General features: G+C 44.5%; 1 protein-coding gene across 1 annotated transcript in view; it reads right to left on the bottom strand.

Moving 5' to 3' along the window:
• Positions 1-401: 401 nt before the first annotated feature.
• The window catches only part of pds5b (PDS5 cohesin associated factor B), a 97,490-nt gene continuing 76,045 nt past the window's right edge, over positions 402-21,846 (bottom strand). Inside the window, exons 27-35 of the mRNA XM_042311628.1 lie at positions 20,245-20,377; positions 20,004-20,123; positions 16,435-16,497; positions 13,539-13,684; positions 12,633-12,702; positions 11,804-12,204; positions 9,852-9,935; positions 5,037-5,169; positions 402-1,159 (exon numbers count right to left, since the gene is read on the bottom strand). Of these exons, the coding sequence (XP_042167562.1) occupies positions 1,127-1,159; positions 5,037-5,169; positions 9,852-9,935; positions 11,804-12,204; positions 12,633-12,702; positions 13,539-13,684; positions 16,435-16,497; positions 20,004-20,123; positions 20,245-20,377 (1,183 nt within the window). The 3' untranslated portion in view covers positions 402-1,126. The remainder of the gene's footprint in view (positions 1,160-5,036; positions 5,170-9,851; positions 9,936-11,803; positions 12,205-12,632; positions 12,703-13,538; positions 13,685-16,434; positions 16,498-20,003; positions 20,124-20,244; positions 20,378-21,846) is intronic.

Here is a 21,846-nt window from a genome sequence, read left to right as displayed (position 1 = left end):
TTTTCAGGTGAAGTCAGGGTTCAGGTAAAGTCAGGGTTCAGGTAAAGTCAGGGTTCAGGTAAAGTCAGGGTTCAGGTAAAGTCAGGGTTCAGGTAAAGTCAGGGTTCAGGTAAAGTCAGGGTTCAGGTAAAGTCAGGGTTCAGGTAAAGTCAGGGTTCAGGTAAAGTCAGGGTTCAGGTAAAGTCAGGGTTCAGGTGAAGTCAGGGTTCAGGTGGGTTCAAGTCAGGGTTCAGGTAAAGTCAGGGTTCAGGTAAAGTCAGGGTTCAGGTGTCAGGGTTCAGGTGAAGTCAGGGTTCAGGTGAAGTCAGGGTTCAGGTGAAGTCAGGGTTCAGGTGAAGTCAGGGTTCAGGTGAAGTCAGGGTTCAGGTGAAGTCAGGGTTCAGGTGAAGTCAGGGTTCAGGTAAAGTCAGGGTTCAGGTGAAGTCAGGGTTCAGGTAAAGTCAGGGTTCAGGTAAAGTCAGGGTTCAGGTGATGTCAGGGTTCAGTTGATGTCAGGGTTCAGGCGAAGAGGACACAGAGGGGAACATGACAAAAAGACAGTATTGCTGAAAGGCCTTGTTTAAAAACTGATTTCATTTTGAGGGTAAAACAAGTAGCGCACTTTCAGATCCAGGGCCAAAATAACACCCTATTCCCTATACTGTGCACTATTGTTGACCAGAGACCAAAGTAGAGCACTATATATAGGGAATACAGTACCATTTGGAACAGACAGGAACTAAAAGCTATACAACAGCACCCAGTCAGTCAATCAACAAAACAACCATAACACAGACATGAAAGATACTATTTACAACTCATGGGATCTTCATCATTTGAGATCTCTCTCTCTCTCGAACAGATGTGGTGAACAATATCACAATGCATCACAAAAACAACTTACGGGTATTGATACTGATGTTATAAGAGTGTGTGTGTGTGTGTGTGTGCGCGCGCGCGTGCGTGTATGTGTGTAAAGGTAGGAGCGTCAGCGTATGAAAAGTTCAGAAAAGTCTAATCTCCATCCCTCCCATCTTCCACTCTCTCCATCTATCCTTAGATCCCTCTCTCCTTTAGAGAAGGCAAGACAAGTGTCCAAGGATCCACTCCACCTCTCTCTCTCTCTCCCTTTTTTCTTGTCCTCTGTTCATCTTTTTCTTCCTCCGGTCTTCCGTCGACCCTGTGGAACCAATCAACAGTCAGTCTGATGTTTAACCAACTAATACTCAACATACACTATATATACACACACAGAAGTATGTGGACACCCCTTCAAATTAGTGGATTCCACTATTTCAGCCACACCCGTTGCTGACAGGTGTATAAAATCGAGCACACAGTCATGCAATCTCCATAGACAAACATTGGCAGTAGAATGGCCTCCGTGACTTTCAACGTGGCACCGTCATAGGATGCCACCTTTCAAACAAGTCAGTTCATCAAATATCTGACCTGCTAGAGCTTCTCCTGTCAACTGTAAGTGCTGTTACTGTGAAGTGGAAATGTCTAGGAGCAACAACGGCTCAGCTGCGAAGTGGTAGGCCATACAAGCTCACAGAATGGGACCACCGTGTGCTGAAGCGCGTAAAAATCATCTGTCCTCGGTTGCAACACTCACTACCGAGTTCAAAACTAGCTCTGGAAGCAACGTCAGCACAAGAACTGTTCGTCGGGAGCTTCATGAAATGGGTTTCCGTGGCCGAGCAGCCGCACACAAGCTTAAGATGCCAAGTTAAAGGAGACAGATTTTATTTAAAAACAAACTGTTGATGAAATATGAAAAATAAATGGACGGAGGAGATGAATCATAAACAAAATATTCTCAATTTGGGACTAAGGGTGAATTAATGTGTGAGAGATATATTATGTACAACCTACCTAAGAGCAAGAGATCGCTATCGTCCCTGAGTATCAAAACAGGTCGGTATTGTGGTGAAATGGAAGAGGAAGGACTAACTATTGTGACCTCGAAGAAATAGAGAACAAAATGTTATCCTCTATTGCCCTTTTGACCACGACATACACTTGTCCTTATTCCAGAAAGACCACCAGATATACCCTGGTATTATGGAGACAGACCACCAGGTATACCCTGGTATTATGGAGACAGACCACCAGATATACCCTGGTATTATGGAGACAGACCACCAGGTATACCCTGGTATTATGGAGACAGACCACCAGATATACCCTGGTATTATGGAGACAGACCACCAGATATACCCTGGTATTATGGAGACAGACCACCAGATATACCCTGGTATTATGGAGACAGACCACCAGATATACCCTGGTATTATGGAGACAGACCACCAGATATACCCTGGTATTATGGAGACAGACCACCAGATATACCCTGGTATTATGCAGCTGAGTGATGCCCTTTGTGTATTTGCGTTTTGCGGAATATTTAGACAAGAACCTTGGACTACCTTCATTATTATTTTTCTGTATTTACTGTCTGCATTCACTGTCTGTATTTACTGTCTGCATTCACTGTCTGTATTTACTGTCTGTATTTACTGTCTGCATTTACTGTCTGCATTTACTGTCTGCATTTACTGTCTGCATTTACTGTCTGCATTTACCCTGTATTTGGACTGTCTGCAGGTTACCCTGCATTTACAGACTGCATTTACCCTGTATTTACTGTCTGCATTTACTGTCTGTATTTACAGTCTGCCAGATTACTGTCTGCATTTAGACAGACTGCATTTACCCTGTATTTACTGTCTGCATTTACTGTCTGCATTTACTGTCTGCATTTACCCTGCATTTACTGTCTGCATTTACCCTGGTATTATGGAGTCAGATTTACTGTCTGATTTACCCTGCATTATGGACAGACTGCATTTACCCTGTATTACTGTCAGACCATTTACTGTCTGCATTATACAGACCACCAGATTACCCTGTCTTATGGAGACAGACCACCATTTACTGTCTGTATTTAGTCTGCATTTACCAGATTTACCCTGGTATTATGGAGCAGACCACTGATCTGGTATTACTGTCTGCATTTACTGTCTGCATTTACTGTCTGCATTTACTGATGCATTTACTGTCTTTGCATTTACTGAATATTTACAAGAACCTTGGATTACCTTCATTATTATTTTTCTGTCTTTATTTACTGTCTGCATTTACTGTCTGCATTTACTGTCTGCATTTACTGTCTGCATTTACTATCTGTATTTACTATCTGTATTTACTATCTGTATTTACTATCTGTATTTACTATCTGTACACGGTTCATTTGGAAAGTATTCAGACCCCTTCCACCTTTTCCACATTTAGTTTCGTTACAGCTAAAATGGATTATGCTAAAATGGATTAAATAATACCCCATAATGACAAAGCAAAAAAAACAAGTTTTTAGAAATGTTTGCAAATGCACTAATTATTGTTTGGATAACCTTATTCACTATTATGTATAGATTTTATTTCAATTGAATTCAAACTCTTTATGCGGATTGAAGAAAACACCGGAAAAATAATTATCACACTGAATTATTGTAATGTTTGTTTGTTTGTTTGTAAGGGTGGCCGGCTGGCAATTTGTCACGAGAGAAAAAAATGCCATTGATAAAAAATAAAATATATTTCATGCCAAGCGTCGGCTGGAGGGGTGTAGCTCACCGCCATTGGACTCTGGAGCAGAGGAAACATGTTCTCTGGAGTGATGAATCACACATCACCATCTGACAGTCTGACGGACGAATCTGGGTTTGGCGGATGCCAGGAGAATGCTACCTTCCCCAATTCATAGTGCCAACTGTAAAGTTTGGTGGAGGAGGAATAATGGTCTGGGATGTTTTTCATGGTTCGGGCCCCTTAGTTCCAGTGAAGGGAATCTTAACACTACAGCATACAATGACATTCTAGATTATTCTGTGCTTCCAACTTTGTGGCAACAGTTTGGGGAAGGCCCTTTCCTGTTTCAGCATGACAATGCCCCCATGCACAAAGCGAGGTCCAAACAGAAATGGTTTGTCGAGATCGGTGTGTAAGAACTTAACTGGCCTGCACGGAGCCCTGACCTCAACCCAACCAACACCTTTGGGATGAATTGGAACACCGACTGCGAGCCAGGCCTAATCGCCCAACATCAGTGCCCGACCTCACTAATGCTCTTGTGACTGAATGGAAGCAAGTCCCCGCAACAATGTTCCAACATCTAGTGGAAAGCCTTCCCAGAAGAGTGGAGGCTGTTATAGCAGCAAAAAGGGGGGACCAACTCCATATTAATGTCCACAATTGTGTAATGATATGTCCAACAAGCTGGTGTCCACATACTTTTGGTCATGTAGTGTGGGATTCTGGAGTAAACCTTGGCCATGGTTATACTCAGAGTAGAGGATCATTAGTTACACCTGAGACATGAGGTATACCATAATGAAGCTTGGGAGGGGCTGAGTGCAGGGGAAACGATCACTTGTGACAGTACTGATAAAGGGGAGAAACTGTTTGAAGGCTTATATCACTTAGTTCCCTGCTTAGCAGGAAGGATGTCATGTTTAGAGAGGAGGAGGAGACTCCACCCAAAGTGGGGTATGACTACCACCACATATCACTTAGTTCCCTGCTTAGCAGGAAGGATGTCATGTTTAGAGAGGAGGAGGAGACTCCACCCAAAGTGGGGTATGAATACCACCACGGGAGCATCCATTTCTTTTGTCTGAATATACAGCTGTGTCGAACCCTTTGGGGAGAATTAAACTTGGTTAGGCTTCTCTAGTGTCCGTGAGTTTTTACGGACAAACAGCCTGAGGGGATATCTTCAACATAGAACAAATAGCCAGACAACAAGGGTCAATTGCATTTAAATCCCAGTTAAATCTAGAGAGTAAACCAAATTCAAATTCCACCTCTTGCTAATTGAGAAGGAAAAGAAGAGAATGGGAATTTCAGTGTACTTCCTGAACTGGCATTGACCCCCACCTTGACAGACAGAGCTGGTCAGAACATACTAAAAGGGTTGAGTTTCTGCATATCCTATTGAGGAATAAAAGGTTTAGGGGTGAAAGGTTAGGGTTCAGAGTTGAAGTTTCCTTTACTTTAGGAGTGGTCTGTTCTTCCTCCTTCTCCACTTCCTCCTGCTCTTCCTCTTCTTCCTCAGCCGGTGTCTCCATCTCCTCCTCAGACTCCTCTTTGGCTGCTGGCGGTGCTGCTGCCTTACCACGGCCACGCCTATAGGACAGGGGATGAGGCTGGTTTAGAAAACACACAAGGACATACACACAAAGGCTGCACACTCACACAAACAAAATGCAAAAAACATTTGTTTCACCAACATTTATCGGTCCCTGATTCAAATGTTTAAGATACAAGTGCATCGTTCCAAGGACCCCAAACCGACCCAAAACAGAAAGTAAAAGACGCAAAACTAAACTTAAGCACGGGAAGCATAGAAATAGCGCACAAAGTTCTGCTATATATATATATATACGATAGAGATTTATAGATCCAAAGTGGACGATAGAGATTTCAGATACAGTGTCCCCCTATTCTGACTGGTAGATGCCTAGTTTCCCTTATGGAAGATCAGGTACATTGTCCCTCCCTATTCTGACAGTGGGCTGGTAGACAAATGGATCAGATCATTGTCCCTCCCTATTCTGACAGTGGACTGGTAGATGCCTAGTTTCCCTATGGATCAGATCAGGTACATTGTCCCCCCCTATTCTGACAGTGGACTGGTAGATGCCTAGTTTCCCTTATGGATCAGATCAGGTACATTGTCCCTCCCTATTCTGACAGTGGGCTGGTAGATGCCTAGTTTCCCTTATGGATCAGATCAGGTACATTGTCCCCCTATTCTGACAGTGGACTGGTAGATGCCTAGTTTCCCTTATGGATCAGATCAGGTACATTGTCCCCCCTATTCTGACAGTGGGCTGGTAGATGCCTAGTTTCCCTTATGGATCAGATCAGGTACATTGTCCCCCCCTATTCTGACAGTGGGCTGGTAGATGCCTAGTTTCCCTTATGGATCAGATCAGGTACATTGTCCCCCCCTATTCTGACAGTGGGCTGGTAGATGCCTAGTTTCCCTTATGGATCAGATCAGGTACATTGTCCCTCCCTATTCTGACAGTGGGTTGGTAGATGCCTAGTTTCCCTTTTGGATCAGATCAGATTATTCAGAGGTGGAAACATTCCGTGGGAATTAACGGAAATATATGCAAATTAATATTAATATAATTTAAATGTAGATGTTTTTTTGCATTAGATATATTTACCATATCATATGAAGACAGAAACATAAGTAGACAATTGAAAATCATTAAATTCTTCGAATAGAAATAAAAAATATATAATTTAGTTACGAATTGAACTTTAATTAAATGACTTGACATGGGATGATTTCACTGAACAACAAAAGAAAGGGAATATTGAATGATCCCCAATGATCCATCGCATCTCCCAAATACATTTTCAACATACACTTGTAAAATGATTGTCTAGAAACTAAAGCTTTGGTTGTCTTCCTCTCAGGCTTCGTTGTCTTCTCCCTGGACCTCCTCAATGTCCACCTCTTAAACATCAGACTCTGAGGCCTCATCTTCACTGTCACTTTCCAACCTTGTTGAGGATCGCTCGTTGTCAGGCTCAAAAAGCCTTACATTTGCCCGGTTGGCCACCAATTTTTAAACCCTTGTATTGGTCAGCCTGTTGCGTGCGTTGGTGTGTGTGTTCCCAAACACGGACCAGTTGCGCTCTGAGGCAGCTGATGTTGGTGGGATTTGAAGGATGATGGAGGCAACAGGGGAAAGAGCCTCAGATCCACAAAGTCCCTTCCACCAGGTGACTGATGAGATATGTTGGCACGACTGCCATACTGCATCTCCATCCCAAAGCCCTTGTTTGGAAGTGTACTTCGCCAGACTGCCAAGAACCTTGCCCTCATCCAGGCCAATGTGGCGAGACGTGGTAGTGATGACACCATAGGCCTTGTTGATCTCTGCACCAGACAGGATGCTCTTGCCAGCATACTTGGGGTTCAACATCTACGCTGTTGCGTGAATGGGCTTCAGGTAGAAGCCTTCACACTTTTTTGAGGCATTTCAGAACTGCAGTTTCCTCTGCTTGGAGCAACAGTGAAGAGGGCAGGGCAGTATAGATTTCTTCTCTTACATCTGCAAGCAGAGTCTGAACATCAGACAGGATGACATTGTCTCCCTCAATCTGTGCAATGGCTACTGCTATAGGTTTCAGGAGTTTCAGGCTGATTAACACTCAAAAAATACATCATCCAGGAGGATAGGAGGATCCTCTTGATGGGACTGTCTATATCGGCAGACTGTGATATGGCCATTTCTTGGAAAGACTCCTTCCCCTCCAGGAGACTGTCAAACATGATGACAACACCACCCCAATGGGTTTTGCTGGGTAGCTTAAATGGGGTGCGATTATTCTTCTCACTTTGCTTGGTGAGGTAGATTTGCTGCTATAACTTGATGACCCTTCACATACCTAACCATTTTCCTTGGCTCTCTTGTAGAGTGTATCCATTGTTTTCAGTGCCATGATGTCCTTGAGGAGCAGATTCAATGCATGAGCAGCACAGCCAATGGGTGCAATGTGAGGGTAGGACTCCTCCACTTCAGACCAAGCAGCCTTCATGTTCGCAGCATTGTCTGTCACCAGTGCGAATACCTTCTGTGGTCCAAAGTCATTGATGACTGCTTTCAGCTCATCTGCAATGTAGAGACCGGTGTGTCTGTTGTCCCTTGTGTCTGTGCTCTTGTAGAATACTAGTTGAGGGGTAGAGATGATGTAGTTAATTATTCCTTGCCCACGAACTTTCAGCCACCCATCAGAGATGATTGCAATACAGTCTGCTTTCTCTATGATTTGCTTGACCTTCACTTGAACTCTGTTGAACTTTTGCATCCAGCAAATGAGTAATAAAGCATACCTGGTTGGAGTGGTGCATGCTGGGCAAAGAACCTTCATGAAATCTCTTCCAATACACATGGCCTGTGAGCATCAGAGGTGAACCAGTTTGCCTACACCGCTCGAGCAAGACATTCATTAGCATTTCTCTGACTACATTTCTCCATTGAGTCATAAACACTTCTGATTCCAGGAGGACCATGAGCTGTTGGTAACGATAAGGTGCCGGATTCATCATTTTCACCTCGCATTGAAGTAGAGGGACATTTGTCAGAGGTTGCTTGTTGTAAGCGCTGAGGGAGCTTTATGCACTTGGCCAGATGATTCTGCATCTTTGTTGCATTCCTCACATATGATTTGGCACAGTATTTGCAAATGTACACAGCTTTTCCTTCTACATTAGCTGCAGTGAAATGTCTCCACATCAGATAATGCCCGTGGCATTTTCCTGTAAAGATTAGGATTTTTTTTTTTTTTTTTTTTTAAACAAACAAATACAATTCCATGTACAGATAAATATTTAAGCAGTTAGATTAAAACAACTCCTTCGTAAGATCAATGTTTTATAATGCAACATGTATGGAAACAGGTGAAATAACACTCAGTCAGCAGGGTCAAGACAGCTAAATCCCACATCGTAGCAAAAACTAACTTAGCAGAAATTGTTAACAAATTAGAAATGATTTAAAACACACTTTGCTGTAGGCTACTATTTACTAGTTAACAAAAAATCATGTCATATAAAATATATTCACCCCACCCAGTATCAAAACTTACCAGAAAGCATGTAGTCCTTGGCTCAGACAGTGTCGTAGTGTGGGCTCAATAGCATCTCATTAGTGTGCAAGATCTTGAGAATCAGCTGTACATGTGATGGAACAGTGTGGGCTGGTAGATGCCTAGTTTCCCTTACATGCAGAGGGTTGCAATTCCATTGAATTGGGGAAAGTTTAACCAAAATATATCACAAGACCTAGAAATGCCTTATGTGTATCCCACAAAAAAAGGTTCACTATTATATAACTTTAAAAAAAACTTTTTTGATGAATTGATGGGGCAAAATTGAAGCAAAATTCCCGGGCTTAACTTGCCATGGAACATAACCAGAAAGTTTCCGACCGTTTGCAACCCTAGATCAGGTACACACCATAGACATCAATCATTTACACTCACACACACACAGCTCAGAGAGGCCCCAGCTCAGAGAGGCCCCAGCTCAGAGAGGCCCCAGCTCAGAGAGGCCCCAGCTCATGAGCTACATCAGCAGCAGATTTTAATTTAGAAAACGAATGTATTAACGCAACCAATATTAATGTATCGCATCGAACCGAAACGCATCGAACCATTTCAAACTATAATGTATAGTTTCTGTATCATATCCCATGTTACTCGATACATATCAAACCATCTTGTAAGGGAAAGGTCCACATCACTAATGCACACACACCTGCCACACACACACCTGCCACACACACACACACACACACACAGACCACACACACACACACACACACAGACCACACACCTGCCACACACACACACACCTGCCACACACACACACACACACACACACCCTGCCACACACACACACACACACACCTGCCACACACCTGCCACACACCTGCCTGCACACACACACACACACACACACACACACACACACCTGCCACACACACACACACACACACACACACCTGCCACACACACACACACACACACACACCTGCCACACACACACACACACCTGCCACACACACACACACACACACACACACACTGCCACACACACACACACACACACACACACGCCACACACACACACACCTGCCACACACACACACACACACACCTGCCACACACACACACACACACACCCTGCCACACACACACACACACACACACACCTGCCACACACACACACACACACACACACACACCACACACACACACACACACACCTGCCACACACTTACGCTGGTTGTTTCTTGGCGGGCTGTGCTGCTGCCTTGGCCGGCCGGCCTCTCTTCTTCACTGGGGTGGACTCAGCAGACTCAGAACTGGGAAGGAAAGCAACAGGATTTAGAGGTTATTGACAACAAATACAGATAAATGTGTGATTCTTTCAACACCGCAGTTAATGTTAATATCTCTCTTCATTTGAAATAATAAACAGATGATTTAAAAAAAGAGCATAAATGTCTACAGTGCATTTGGAAAGTATTCAGACCCCCTTGACTTTTCCCACATGTTGCTACCTTACAGCCTTATTCTAACATGGATTCAATTAATTTTTTTCCTCAATCTACACATACATACCCTATAATGACAAAGCCAAAACAGGTTTTGAGAAATGTGTTGAAATAAAAAACAGAAATACTTTACATAAGTATTCAGACCCTTTGCTATGAGACTCGAAATTGAGCTCAGGTGCATCCTGATAACATTGATCCTCCTTGAGATGTTTCTACAACTTGTTTGGAGTCCACCTTTTGGTAAATTACATTGATTGGACATGATTTGGAAAGGCACACACCTGTCTATATAAGGTCCCACAGTTGGCTTGGTTTTTGCGCTGACATGCACGGAGATCAAAAGGAATTGACCGTAGAGCTCCGAGACAGGTTTGTGATGAGGCACAGATCTGGGGAAGGGTACCAAAACATTTCTGCAGCATTGAAGATCCCCAAGAACACATTGGTCTCCATTATTCTTAAATGGAAGAGGTTTGGAACCACCAAGACTCTTCCTAGAGCTGGCCGACCGGCCAAACTGAGCAATCGGGGGAGAAGGGCCTTGGTCAGGGAGGTGACCAAAAAACCTGATGGTCACTCTGACAGAGCTCCAGAGTTCCTCTGTGGAGATGGGAGAACCTCCCAGATGGACAACCATCTGTGCAGCACTCCACCAAATCAGGCCATTGTGGTAGAGTGGCCAGACAGAAGCCACTCCTCAGTAAAAGGCACATGACAGCTTGCTTGGAGTTTGCCAAAAGGCACTTAAAGGACTCTCAGACCATGAGAAACAAGATTCTCTGGTCTAATGAAACCAATATTGAACTCTTTGGCCTGAATACCAATTGTCCTGTCTGGAGGAAACCTGGCACCATCCCTACGGTGAAGCATGGTGGTGGCAGCATCATGCTGTGGGGATGTTTTTCAGTGGCAGGGACTGGGAGACTAGTCAGGATCGAGGGAAAGATGAACGGAGCAAAGTACAGAGAGATCCTTGATGAAAACCTGCTCCAGAGCGCTCAGGACCTCAGATTGGGGCAACGACCCTAAGCACACAGCCAAGACAACGCAGGAGTGGCTTCGGGACATATCTCTGAATGTCCTTGAGTGGCCCCGCCAGAGATCGGACTTGAACCCGATCTAACATATCTAGATAGACCTGAAAATAACTGTGCAGCGACGCTCCCCGAGCTTGAGAGGATCTGCAAAGAAGAATGGGAGAAATCCCCAAATACAGGTGTGCCAAACTTGTAGCGTCATACCCAATAAGAATCGAGGCTGTAATCGCTGAAAAAGGTGATTCAACAAAGTACTGAGGAAAGGGTCTGAATACTTATGTAAATGTGAACTACTTTTTTATTTTTTCTAAACTGTTTTTGCTTTGTCATTACGGAGTATTGTGATGTCATTATGGAGTATTGTGATGTCATTATGGAGTATTGTGATGTCATTATGGAGTATTGTGATGTCATTATGGGGTATTGTGTGTAGATTAATGAAGGGGGAAAAACAATTTAATCTATTTTAGAATAAGGCTGTAACATAACAAAATGTGGACAAAGTCGAGGGTTTCGGATACTTTCTGAATGCACTGTTTACGAATGTATGTCAACAGAACAGGAACAGATCTTACAGGAAGGTTTATGAGGTGACTACATCACATATCAAGGAGAAAACACCAAATGCCCTCTGACCTCTGTGTTGATCTCCTTGCCGCCCGCGCTGGTCTTCCTCCCTTAGTCTTCAGCTCCATATTCTCCTCTTCTTCCTCTTCCTCCTCTTCTTCCTCCTCTCCTCCCTCATCCTCTTCTTCAGGGGGAGGAGTTGCCTTCTTCCGGCCTCGGCCCCTCCCCTTAGCCGGAGTTTCCTGATTGGCTGGCGCAGCCTTCGTGGACCGCCCCCTACGCCCCTTTTTGGGCGGGCTGTTCTGCTCGTCTTCCGTCTGGGCGTCGCCGAGTCGGGACTCCTCTCCCCATTGGTCCTCGGGGTCGACTGCTGCTGCCTTCTTGCGGCCGCGCTTGGGTTTAGGAGAAGGGTTGTCGTCAAGGTTACTGGAGGCGGCGCCTCGTTTACGGCCTCGGGGTTTGTCACTGTCCTGTAAAGAATTGTCAACAAACTGCTATTTGACTGTAAGGAGACAGTAGTGTCGACTAAGTTGGATATGACAGTTTGTTACTTTGAGGGTAACAGGTAACTGACTGAACGCTTGTTTGGATTACCCAGTGAAAGTGACAATACACTTTCTCAGCAAATGAGTCTTACTTAAGTGGCATAGTAAAACGACACTTTGGATTCCTTCCCCTGTGAACGGGGTCAATATCCCTGATATTAGCATTTTCCCTGATATTAGCATTTCCCCTGATATTAGCATTTTCCCTGATATTAGCATTTTCCCTGATATTAGCATTTTCCCTGATATTAGCATTTTCCCTGATATTAGCATTTTCCCTGATATTAGCATTTCATGTACAAATCATCTTAAAAGAACTTCACGGAGCTACACAATACATTTCAGACTCTCACCTTTGTGTCGGAGGCGTCTCCTTTCTTCATGAGGTCTTCATTCTCACTGTGGTCCTCTGCACTGTCATGTCTGGGACAGGGAGGCAGGAGGACAGGTTAGAGACATGTCTGGGACAGGGAGACAGGTTAGAGACACTCATGTCTGGGACAGGGAGGCAGGAGGACAGGTTAGAGACATGTCTGGGACAGGGGGGCAGGAGGACAGGTTAGAGACACTCATGTCTGGGACAGGGAGGTAGGAGGACAGGTTAGAGACACTCATGTCTGGGACAGGGAGACAGGTTATAGACACTCATGTCTGGGACAGGGAGGCAGGAGGACAGGTTAGAGACACTCATGTCTGGGACAGGGAGACAGGTTAGAGACACTCATGTCTGGGACAGGGAGACAGGAGGACAGGTTAGAGACACTAATGCCTGGGACAGGGAGGCAGGAGGACAGGTTAGAGACACTCATGTCTGGTACAGGGAGGCAGGAGGACAGGTTAGAGACACTCATGTCTGGGACAGGGAGGCAGGAGGACAGGTTAGAGACACTCATGTCTGGGACAGGGAGGCAGGAGGACAGGTTGTAGACACTCATGTCTGGGACAGGGAGGCAGGTTAAAGACACTAATGTCTGGGACAGGGTGGCAGGAGGACAGGTTAGAGACACTAATGTCTGGGACAGGGTGGCAGGAGGACAGGTTAGAGACACTCATGTCTGGGACAGGGAGGCAGGTTAAAGACACTAATGTCTGGGACAGGGAGCCAGGACAGGTTAGAGACACTCATGTCTGGGACAGGGAGGTCAGGAGGATGGGTTAGAGACACTCATGTCTGGGACAGGGAGACAGGTTAGAGACACTCATGTCTGGGACAGCGAGGCAGGAGGACAGGTCAGGTCTAGGGTAAGAGGTGTGTGTACCTGGTCTTGGTGCGTTGAGGAGAGCTGGGGTTTGAGGTACTATCCTCGTTGCTAGCCGTCTCCATGCGTGATGCTTTACTCTGGATGGGTTTGCCTGCTGAGGCCAGGGGCTTGTTCACCGCTCCTAACACGTTAGCTGCTTTAGGCTGGGGGAGGGGAGAGGTGTAGGGGTGAGGGAGGGGGGAGATATGTAGGGGTGAGGGGGAGGGGGATGTGTAGGGGTGAGGGAGGGGGGAGGGGGAGATATGTAGGGGTGAGGGAGGATGTGTAGGGGTGAGGGAGGAGGGAGGGGGAGATGTAGGGGTGAGGGAGGATGTGTAGGGGTGAGGGAGAAGAGAGGAGAGATGTGTAGGAGTGAGGGAGAATGTGTAGGGGTGAGGGAGTAGAGATGTGTAGGGGTGAGGGAGGATGTGTAGGGGTGAGGGAGGATGTGTAGGGGTGAGGGAGGATGTGTAGGGGTGAGGGAGGATGTGTAGGGGTGAGGGAGGATGTGTAGGGGTGAAGGAGGATGTGTAGGGGTGAGGGAGGATGTGTAGGGGTGAGGGAGGATGTGTAGGGGTGAGGGAGGATGTGTAGGGGTGAGGGAGGATGTGTAGGGGTGAGGGAGGATGTGTAGGTGTGAGGGAGGATGTGTAGGGGTGAGGGAGGATGTGTAGGGGTGAAGGAGGATGTGTAGGGGTAAGGGATGATGTGTAGGTGTGAGGGAGGATGTGTAGGGGTGAAGGAGGATGTGTAGGGGTGTGGGAGGATGTGTAGGGGTGAAGGAGGGAGGATGTGCAGGGGTGAGGGGGCACAGGGAAGAAGGGAAGAGAGGAAAGGTCAGAGGTCAGAACAGGGGAGTCAAACTCATTTTTCTCACTTATATCTCCCCTCCAGATATGTATTTTTTTTTTTTACTTCGGTGATGATTAATTAGCCAGCTGGACACAGTGGAGACACTGCATGAATGTAGGTCCATTATTTCTACACAGTTTCAATTTGGGTTTAGTAATTTTAAAGTACACTATATATATAAAAGTATGTGGACACCCCTTCAAATTAGTGGATTCCACTATTTCAGCCACACCCGTTGCTGACAGGTGTATAAAATCGAGCACACAGTCATGCAATCTCCATAGACAAACATTGGCAGTAGAATGGCCTCCGTGACTTTCAACGTGGCACCGTCATAGGATGCCACCTTTCCAACAAGACAGTTTGTCTAATTTCTGCCCTGCTGGAGCTGCCCCGGTCAACTGCAAGTGCTATTATTGTGAAGTGGAAATGTCTAGGAGCAACAACGGCTCAGCTGCGAAGTGGTAGACCACACACGCTCACAGAATGGGACCGCAAAGTGCTGAAGCGTGTAAAAATTGTCTGTCCTCGGTTGCAACACTCACTACTGAGTTCAAAACTGCCTCAAAGCAACATCAGCACAAGAACTGTTCGTCGGGAGCTTCATAAAATGTTTTTTTTATGGCTGAGCAGCCCAACACAAGCCTTAGATCACCATGCACAAAGCCAAGCGTCGGCTGGAGGGGTGTAAAGCTTGTCGCCATTGGTCTCTGGAGCAGTGGAAACGTGTTCTCTGGAATGATGAATCACGCTTCACCATCTGGCAGTACGATGGACGAATCTGGGTTTGGCAGATTCCAGGAGAGCGCTACCTGCCCAAATGCACAGTGCCAACTGTAAAGTTTGGGCTCGGCCCCTTAGTTCCAGTGAAGGGAAATCTTAACACTTCAGCATACAATGACATTCTAGGACAATTCTGAGTTTCCAACTTTGTGGCAACAGTTTGGGGAAGGCCCTTTCCTGTTTCAGCATGACAATGCCCCTGTGCACAAAGCAAGGTCCATACAGAAGTGGTTTGTCGAAATCGCTGTGGATGAACTTCACTGACCTACACAGAGCCCTGACCTCAACCCCATCGAACACCTTCTGGATGAATTGGAACACCGACTGCGAGCCAGACCTAATCGCCCAACATCAGTGTCCGACCTCACTAACATCTTGTGGCTGAATGGAAGCAAGTCCCCGCAACAATGTTCCAACATCTAGTGGAAAGCCTTCCCAGAAGAGTGGAGGCTGTTATAGCAGCAATGTTCCAACATCTAGTGGAAAGCCTTCCCAGAAGAGTGGAGGCTGTTATAGCAGCAATGTTCCAACATCTAGTGGAAAGCCTTCCCAGAAGAGTGGAGGCTGTTATAACAGCAATGTTCCAACATCTAGTGGAAAGCCTTCCCAGAAGAGTGGAGGCTGTTACAGTAGCAAAGGGGGGACCAACTCCATATTAATGTCAATGACCTTGGAATGAGATGTTCAACAAGTAGGTGTCCACATACTTTTGGTCACGTAGTATATATATATATAAACAATATATATATATTGTTATTTTATTACTCAAACTACCCCCCTGGGTTAGAACCCCCCCTGGTTAGACAATTTATCCCACTGTTGGCAAGGGCTCCAAATCGCTGATTCTAACAACCGAAGTTGAGCAAATTAATACCATGGGCAGTAATCCTACCGTTAAGGCCTGTCTGAATGAATACCACGGGCAGTCATCCTACCGTTAAGGCATGTCTGAATGAATACCATGGGCAGTCATCCTACCGCTAAGCCTTGTCTGAATGAATACCTTGGGCAGTCATGCTACCGTTAAGGCCTGTCTGAATGAATACCATGGGCAGTCACCCTACCGTTAAGGCCTGTCTGAATGAATACCACGGGCAGTCATCCTACCGTTAAGGCATGTCTGAATGAATACCATGGGCAGTCATCCTACCGTTAAGGCCTGTCTGAATGAATACCATGGGCAGTCACCCTACCGTTAAGGCCTGTCTGAATGAATACCATGGGCAGTCACCCTACCGTTAAGGCCTGTCTGAATGAATACCATGGGCAGTCATCCTACCTTTCCAGGTGTAAAGAAGGACTTCATCTCTGGAGGGAGATAGTTCTTTGTGTTGCTGAAATTCTACAGAAGAAATGTTTAGTCAGAATGTGAATCCATTGAATGGTTTTATTTGCAGATTAGAGCGAACACACACACACACACACACACACACACACACACACGAGGTCTTCACAGATCTTCCCAAACCGGATTACCCGACCCGGGATGTTGTCGTCGGGTCGGATCCTGCTCAGTGGCCACGGACTTCGGATTTGTGTGAAAATATGTGAAATATGGACCAGATCCCAAATTATATTTGAAAAATGTCAATCTTAAAACAGTTTAGGCCTAAACCCAAATTTCACACATTTAATGATTATTCTCTTAAATTATTGTAAGGGGGTCCTAGTCTATATATAAACAGGTCTCCCCTAGTCTATATATAAACAGGTCTCCCCTAGTCTATATATAAACAGGTCTCCCCTAGTCTATATATAAACAGGTCTCCCCTAGTCTATATATAAACAGGTCTCCCCTAGTCTATATATAAACAGGTCTCCCCTAGTCTATATATAAACAGGTCTCTCCTAGTCTATATATAAACAGGTCTCCCTAGCTAGTCTATATAAAGAGGTCTCTCCTGGTCTATATAAAGTCTCCCTAGTCTATATAAAGAGGTATCCCCTAGCTAGTCTATATAAAGAGGTATCCCCTAGCTAGTCTATATAAACAGGTCTCCCTGAGTCTATATATAAACAGGTCTCCCCTAGTCTATATATAAACAGGTCTCCCTAGTCTATATATAAAGAGGTCTCTTCTGGTCTATATAAAGAGGTATCCCCTAGCTAGTCTATATAAAGAGGTATCCCCTAGCTAGTCTATATAAACAGGTCTCCCCGAGTCTATATAAAGAGGTATCCCCTAGCTAGTCTATATATAAACAGGTCTCCCTAGTCTATATAAACAGGTATCTCCTAGTCTATATAAACAGGTATCTCCTAGTCTATATAAACAGGTATCTCCTAGTCTATATAAAGAAGTCTCTCCTAGTCAATATAAACAGGTCTCTAGTCAATATAAACAGGTCTCTCCTAGTCAATATAAACAGGTCTCTCCTAGTCAATATAAACAGGTCTCTCCTAGTCAATATAAACAGGTCTCTCCTAGTCAATATAAACAGGTCTCTCCTAGTCAATATAAAACAGGTCTCTCCTAGTCAATATAAAACAGATCTCTCCTAGTCAATATAAAACAGGTCTCTCCTAGTCAATATATAAACAGGTCTCCCCTAGTCTATATATAAACAGGTCTCCCCTAGTCTATATATAAACAGGTCTCCCCTAGTCTATATATAAACAGGTCTCTCCTAGTCTATATAAAGTGGCTTTCTGAAACATTAAGTTGTTCTTTGCTGATGTGAAGATGAAACTGAATGAAAGAGGAGTTCCCCGACAGGTCAGTTGTCTGTACGGGCCTCATTTATACACCTTGTGGCTACGGAGGGGAGAAAGACTGCTTCTCTTGGTCCATATTTCCAAGACATGAGATATTTTATTTTTTAGTTTTCATTTGGCCTATTTAGTAGGCTATTTAATTTATTTAAATACATCTGTTAACTAATGTTGAATGACTCAAATCAAGTGGAATATCTCTCAGTGTAAACATGAGGCTCATTCATGCCCTTCTTTAAAAAATTTATACTATAAGTTATACTATAATGCAGAATTACTGATAATATCTTCCCGATCGTCTTTATAGTTGGATAGGGAATATTTTTGTCAAACAGAGTCGTCATAGCGGGAATTACTAACCTTAACATCCCAACTGTTGGAAATGAAATGGATGACCACATGAATTTGAAGCTTGCTGGTCAAACAGGCTATAGCCTACCTTGAGTCTAAACCCACGTTCGTCAAAACAGTTAAATAAGATAGATGTTAACAGCGCACCGTAAAATAGCCTACAGAACAGCCTAAGAGACGTCCTCAATGTCCTCCATCTAACTATAGAGACGTCCTCAATGTTCTCCATCTAACTATAGAGACGTCCTCAATGTTCTCCATCTAACTATAGAGACGTCCTCAATGTCCTCCATCTAACTATAGAGACGTCCTCAATGTCCTCCATCTAACTATAGAGACGTCCTCAATGTCCTCCATCTAACTATAGAGACGTCCTCAATGTCCTCCATCTAACTATAGAGACGTCCTCAATGTTCTCCATCTAACTATAGAGACGTCCTCAATGTCCTCCATCTAACTATAGAGACGTCCTCAATGTTCTCCATCTAACTATAGAGACGTCCTCAATGTCCTCCATCTAACTATAGAGACGTCCTCAATGTTCTCCATCTAACTATAGAGACGTTCTCCATCTAACTATAGAGACGTCCTCAATGTCCTCCATCTAACTATAGAGACGTTCTCCATCTAACTATAGAGACGTCCTCAATGTTCTCCATCTAACTATAGAGACGTCCTCAATGTTCTCCATCTAACTATAGAGACGTCCTCAATGTTCTCCATCTAACTATAGAGACGTCCTCAATGTTCTCCATCTAACTATAGAGACGTCCTCAATGTCCTCCATCTAACTATAGAGACGTCCTCAATGTTCTCCATCTAACTATAGAGACGTCCTCAATGTCCTCCATCTAACTATAGAGACGTCCTCAATGTTCTCCATCTAACTATAGAGACGTCCTCAATGTTCTCCATCTAACTATAGAGACGTCCCATCAATGTTCTCCATCTAACTATAGAGACGTCCTCAATGTCCTCAATCTAACTATAGAGACGTCCTCAATGTTCTCCATCTAACTATAGAGACGTTCTCCATCTAACTATAGAGACGTCCTCAATGTCCTCCATCTAACTATAGAGACGTCCTCAATGTCCTCAATCTAACTATAGAGATGTCCTCAATGTTCTCCATCTAATTATAGAGACGTCCTCAAAGTTCTCCATCTAACTATAGAGACGTCCTCAATGTCCTCCATCTAACTATAGGGACGTCCTCAATGTTCTCCATCTAACTATAGAGACATCCTCCATCTAACTATAGGGATGTGAAAATACTAAACTATAGGGATGTCATTATGAAATTACTAAGCTATTACTACAGAAACAACCTCAAACATGTCCTCAATGTTCTCCATCTAACTATAGAGACGTCCTCAATGTCCTCCATCTAACTATAGGGACGTCCTCAATGTTCTCCATCTAACTATAGAGACATCCTCCATCTAACTATAGGGATGTGAAAATACTAAACTATAGGGATGTCATTATGAAATTACTAAGCTATTACTACAGAAACAACCCAAAATGCACCAGAGTCCAAACTATTTTGCTGGCTTGACCTTCAATTAAGCTGGATTTGTAATATTTTGGATCCATTTGGGTCCGATACAGACAGACCCAATTTGGATCCGATTCTCGCTCAACTCGAACATACAGTATTTCGGATAGGATCCGAATCGGATATTGATTTTTTTTGAATGAAATCGGGGGTCGAGTGATAATTTCGAGGATCCAATTCGGATCTGAATTTGGTGATCTGAGAAGACCTCTAACTAAAACACCTACCTTGTCAGGCTTGGTGAAGTAGCGTGTGGGAAGGACAGGGTCTTTGGGAGACTCCAGACTGTAGGTGGTGCTCTTAGAGATGATGATGTTCATGGCCACGTCACACACCGTGTACAACTTCTGTAGAGGGAAAGAGAGGGTGTGTGTGTGTGAGCGTGAATCTGTGTGTGAGCATGAATCTTTGTGTGTATATGTGAATCTGTGTGTGTGTGTGTGTGTGTGTGTGTGTGTGTGTGTGTACCTCGTTGATCTTGGCGTCGGTAGGAGCCTGTGCATCCTTGGTCTGTTTGATGTTCTCCACCATCTTCCTGATGAAGGCATGGCTGTTGTTCTCATTCTTAGACATGATGATCTCCAGGATGAACCACAGAGACCTGGGGAGGGGGAGAGGAGGAGGGAGGAGGAGGAGTAGTGGAGGGAGGAGGAGTGGAGGGAGGGAGGAGGAGTGGAGGGAGGAGGAGGAATGGAGGGGGAGGGAGGGATGAGGAGTGGATGGAGGAGGAGGAATAGAGAGGGAGGAGGTTATAGTTATTTGTATCAGGTATTACTCTCATCAGTTCATTATAATCATCTATGTGTTTTATGTCTCTGCGTTTTTTCTGCGCTGATGATGTTAGATAATATGACTGCCGATCAAACTGGCTGAATTAAGAGAGAGAACAATGGATGAGAGGGCTTGAGAAAGGACAGCATCCCAAAAAGAGACTGATATGTCAACACAGCAGACTATAACAGCAGACAATGACAGCAGACTATATATAACAGCAGACTATATATAACAGCAGACTATATATGACAGCAGACTATATATGAGCAGACTAGGAGAGCAGACTAGAGAGCAGACTAGGACAGCAGACAATGACAGCAGACTATAGACAGCAGACAGGACAGCAGACTATGACAGCAGACTATATGACAGCAGACTATATATGACAGCAGACTATATATGACAGCAGACAATGACAGACTATGACAGCAGACAATGGCAGCAGACTAGACAGCAGACAGCAGACTATGACAGCAGACAATGGCAGCAGACAGACAGCAGACAATGACAGCAGACAACAGCAGACTATGACAGCAGACTATGACAGCAGACTATGACAGCAGACTATAACAGCAGACTATATATAACAGCAGACAATGACAGCAGACTATGACAGCAGACAATGACAGCAGACTATAACAGCAGACTATAACAGCAGACTATGACAGCAGACTATATATAACACCAGACTGTAACAGCAGACTATGACAGCAGACAATGACAGCAGACAATGACAGCAGACTATATATAACAGCAGACTATACAGCAGACAATGACAGCAGACAATGACAGCAGACTATATACAGCAGACTATGACAGCAGACAATGACACTATATATAACACCAGCAGACAGCAGACAATGACAGCAGACTATGACAGCAGACAATGACAGCAGACTATATATAACAGCAGCAGACAGCGACAGCAGACAATGACAGCAGACAACGACAGCAGACAACGACAGCAGACAATGACAGCAGACTATAACAGCAGACTATGACAGCAGACTATGACAGCAGACTATGACAGCAGACTGACAGCAGACTATGACAGCAGACTATGACAGCAGACTATATATAACAGCAGACTATATATAACAGCAGACTATATATAACAGCAGACTATATATAACAGCAGACTATATATAACAGCAGACTATGACAGCAGACTGACAGCAGACAATGACAGCAGACAATGACAGCAGACAATATATAACAGCAGACAATGACAGCAGACTATAACAGACACAGCAGACTATGACAGCAGACTATAAATAAGCAGACTATAAATAGAGA

This window comes from Oncorhynchus tshawytscha, linkage group LG33 (assembly GCF_018296145.1).
Source record: "Oncorhynchus tshawytscha isolate Ot180627B linkage group LG33, Otsh_v2.0, whole genome shotgun sequence".
Lineage (NCBI taxonomy): Eukaryota > Metazoa > Chordata > Actinopteri > Salmoniformes > Salmonidae > Oncorhynchus > Oncorhynchus tshawytscha.
Note: the sequence above shows the minus strand (reverse complement) of the source record. Positions and strands in the feature narration are given on the sequence as shown.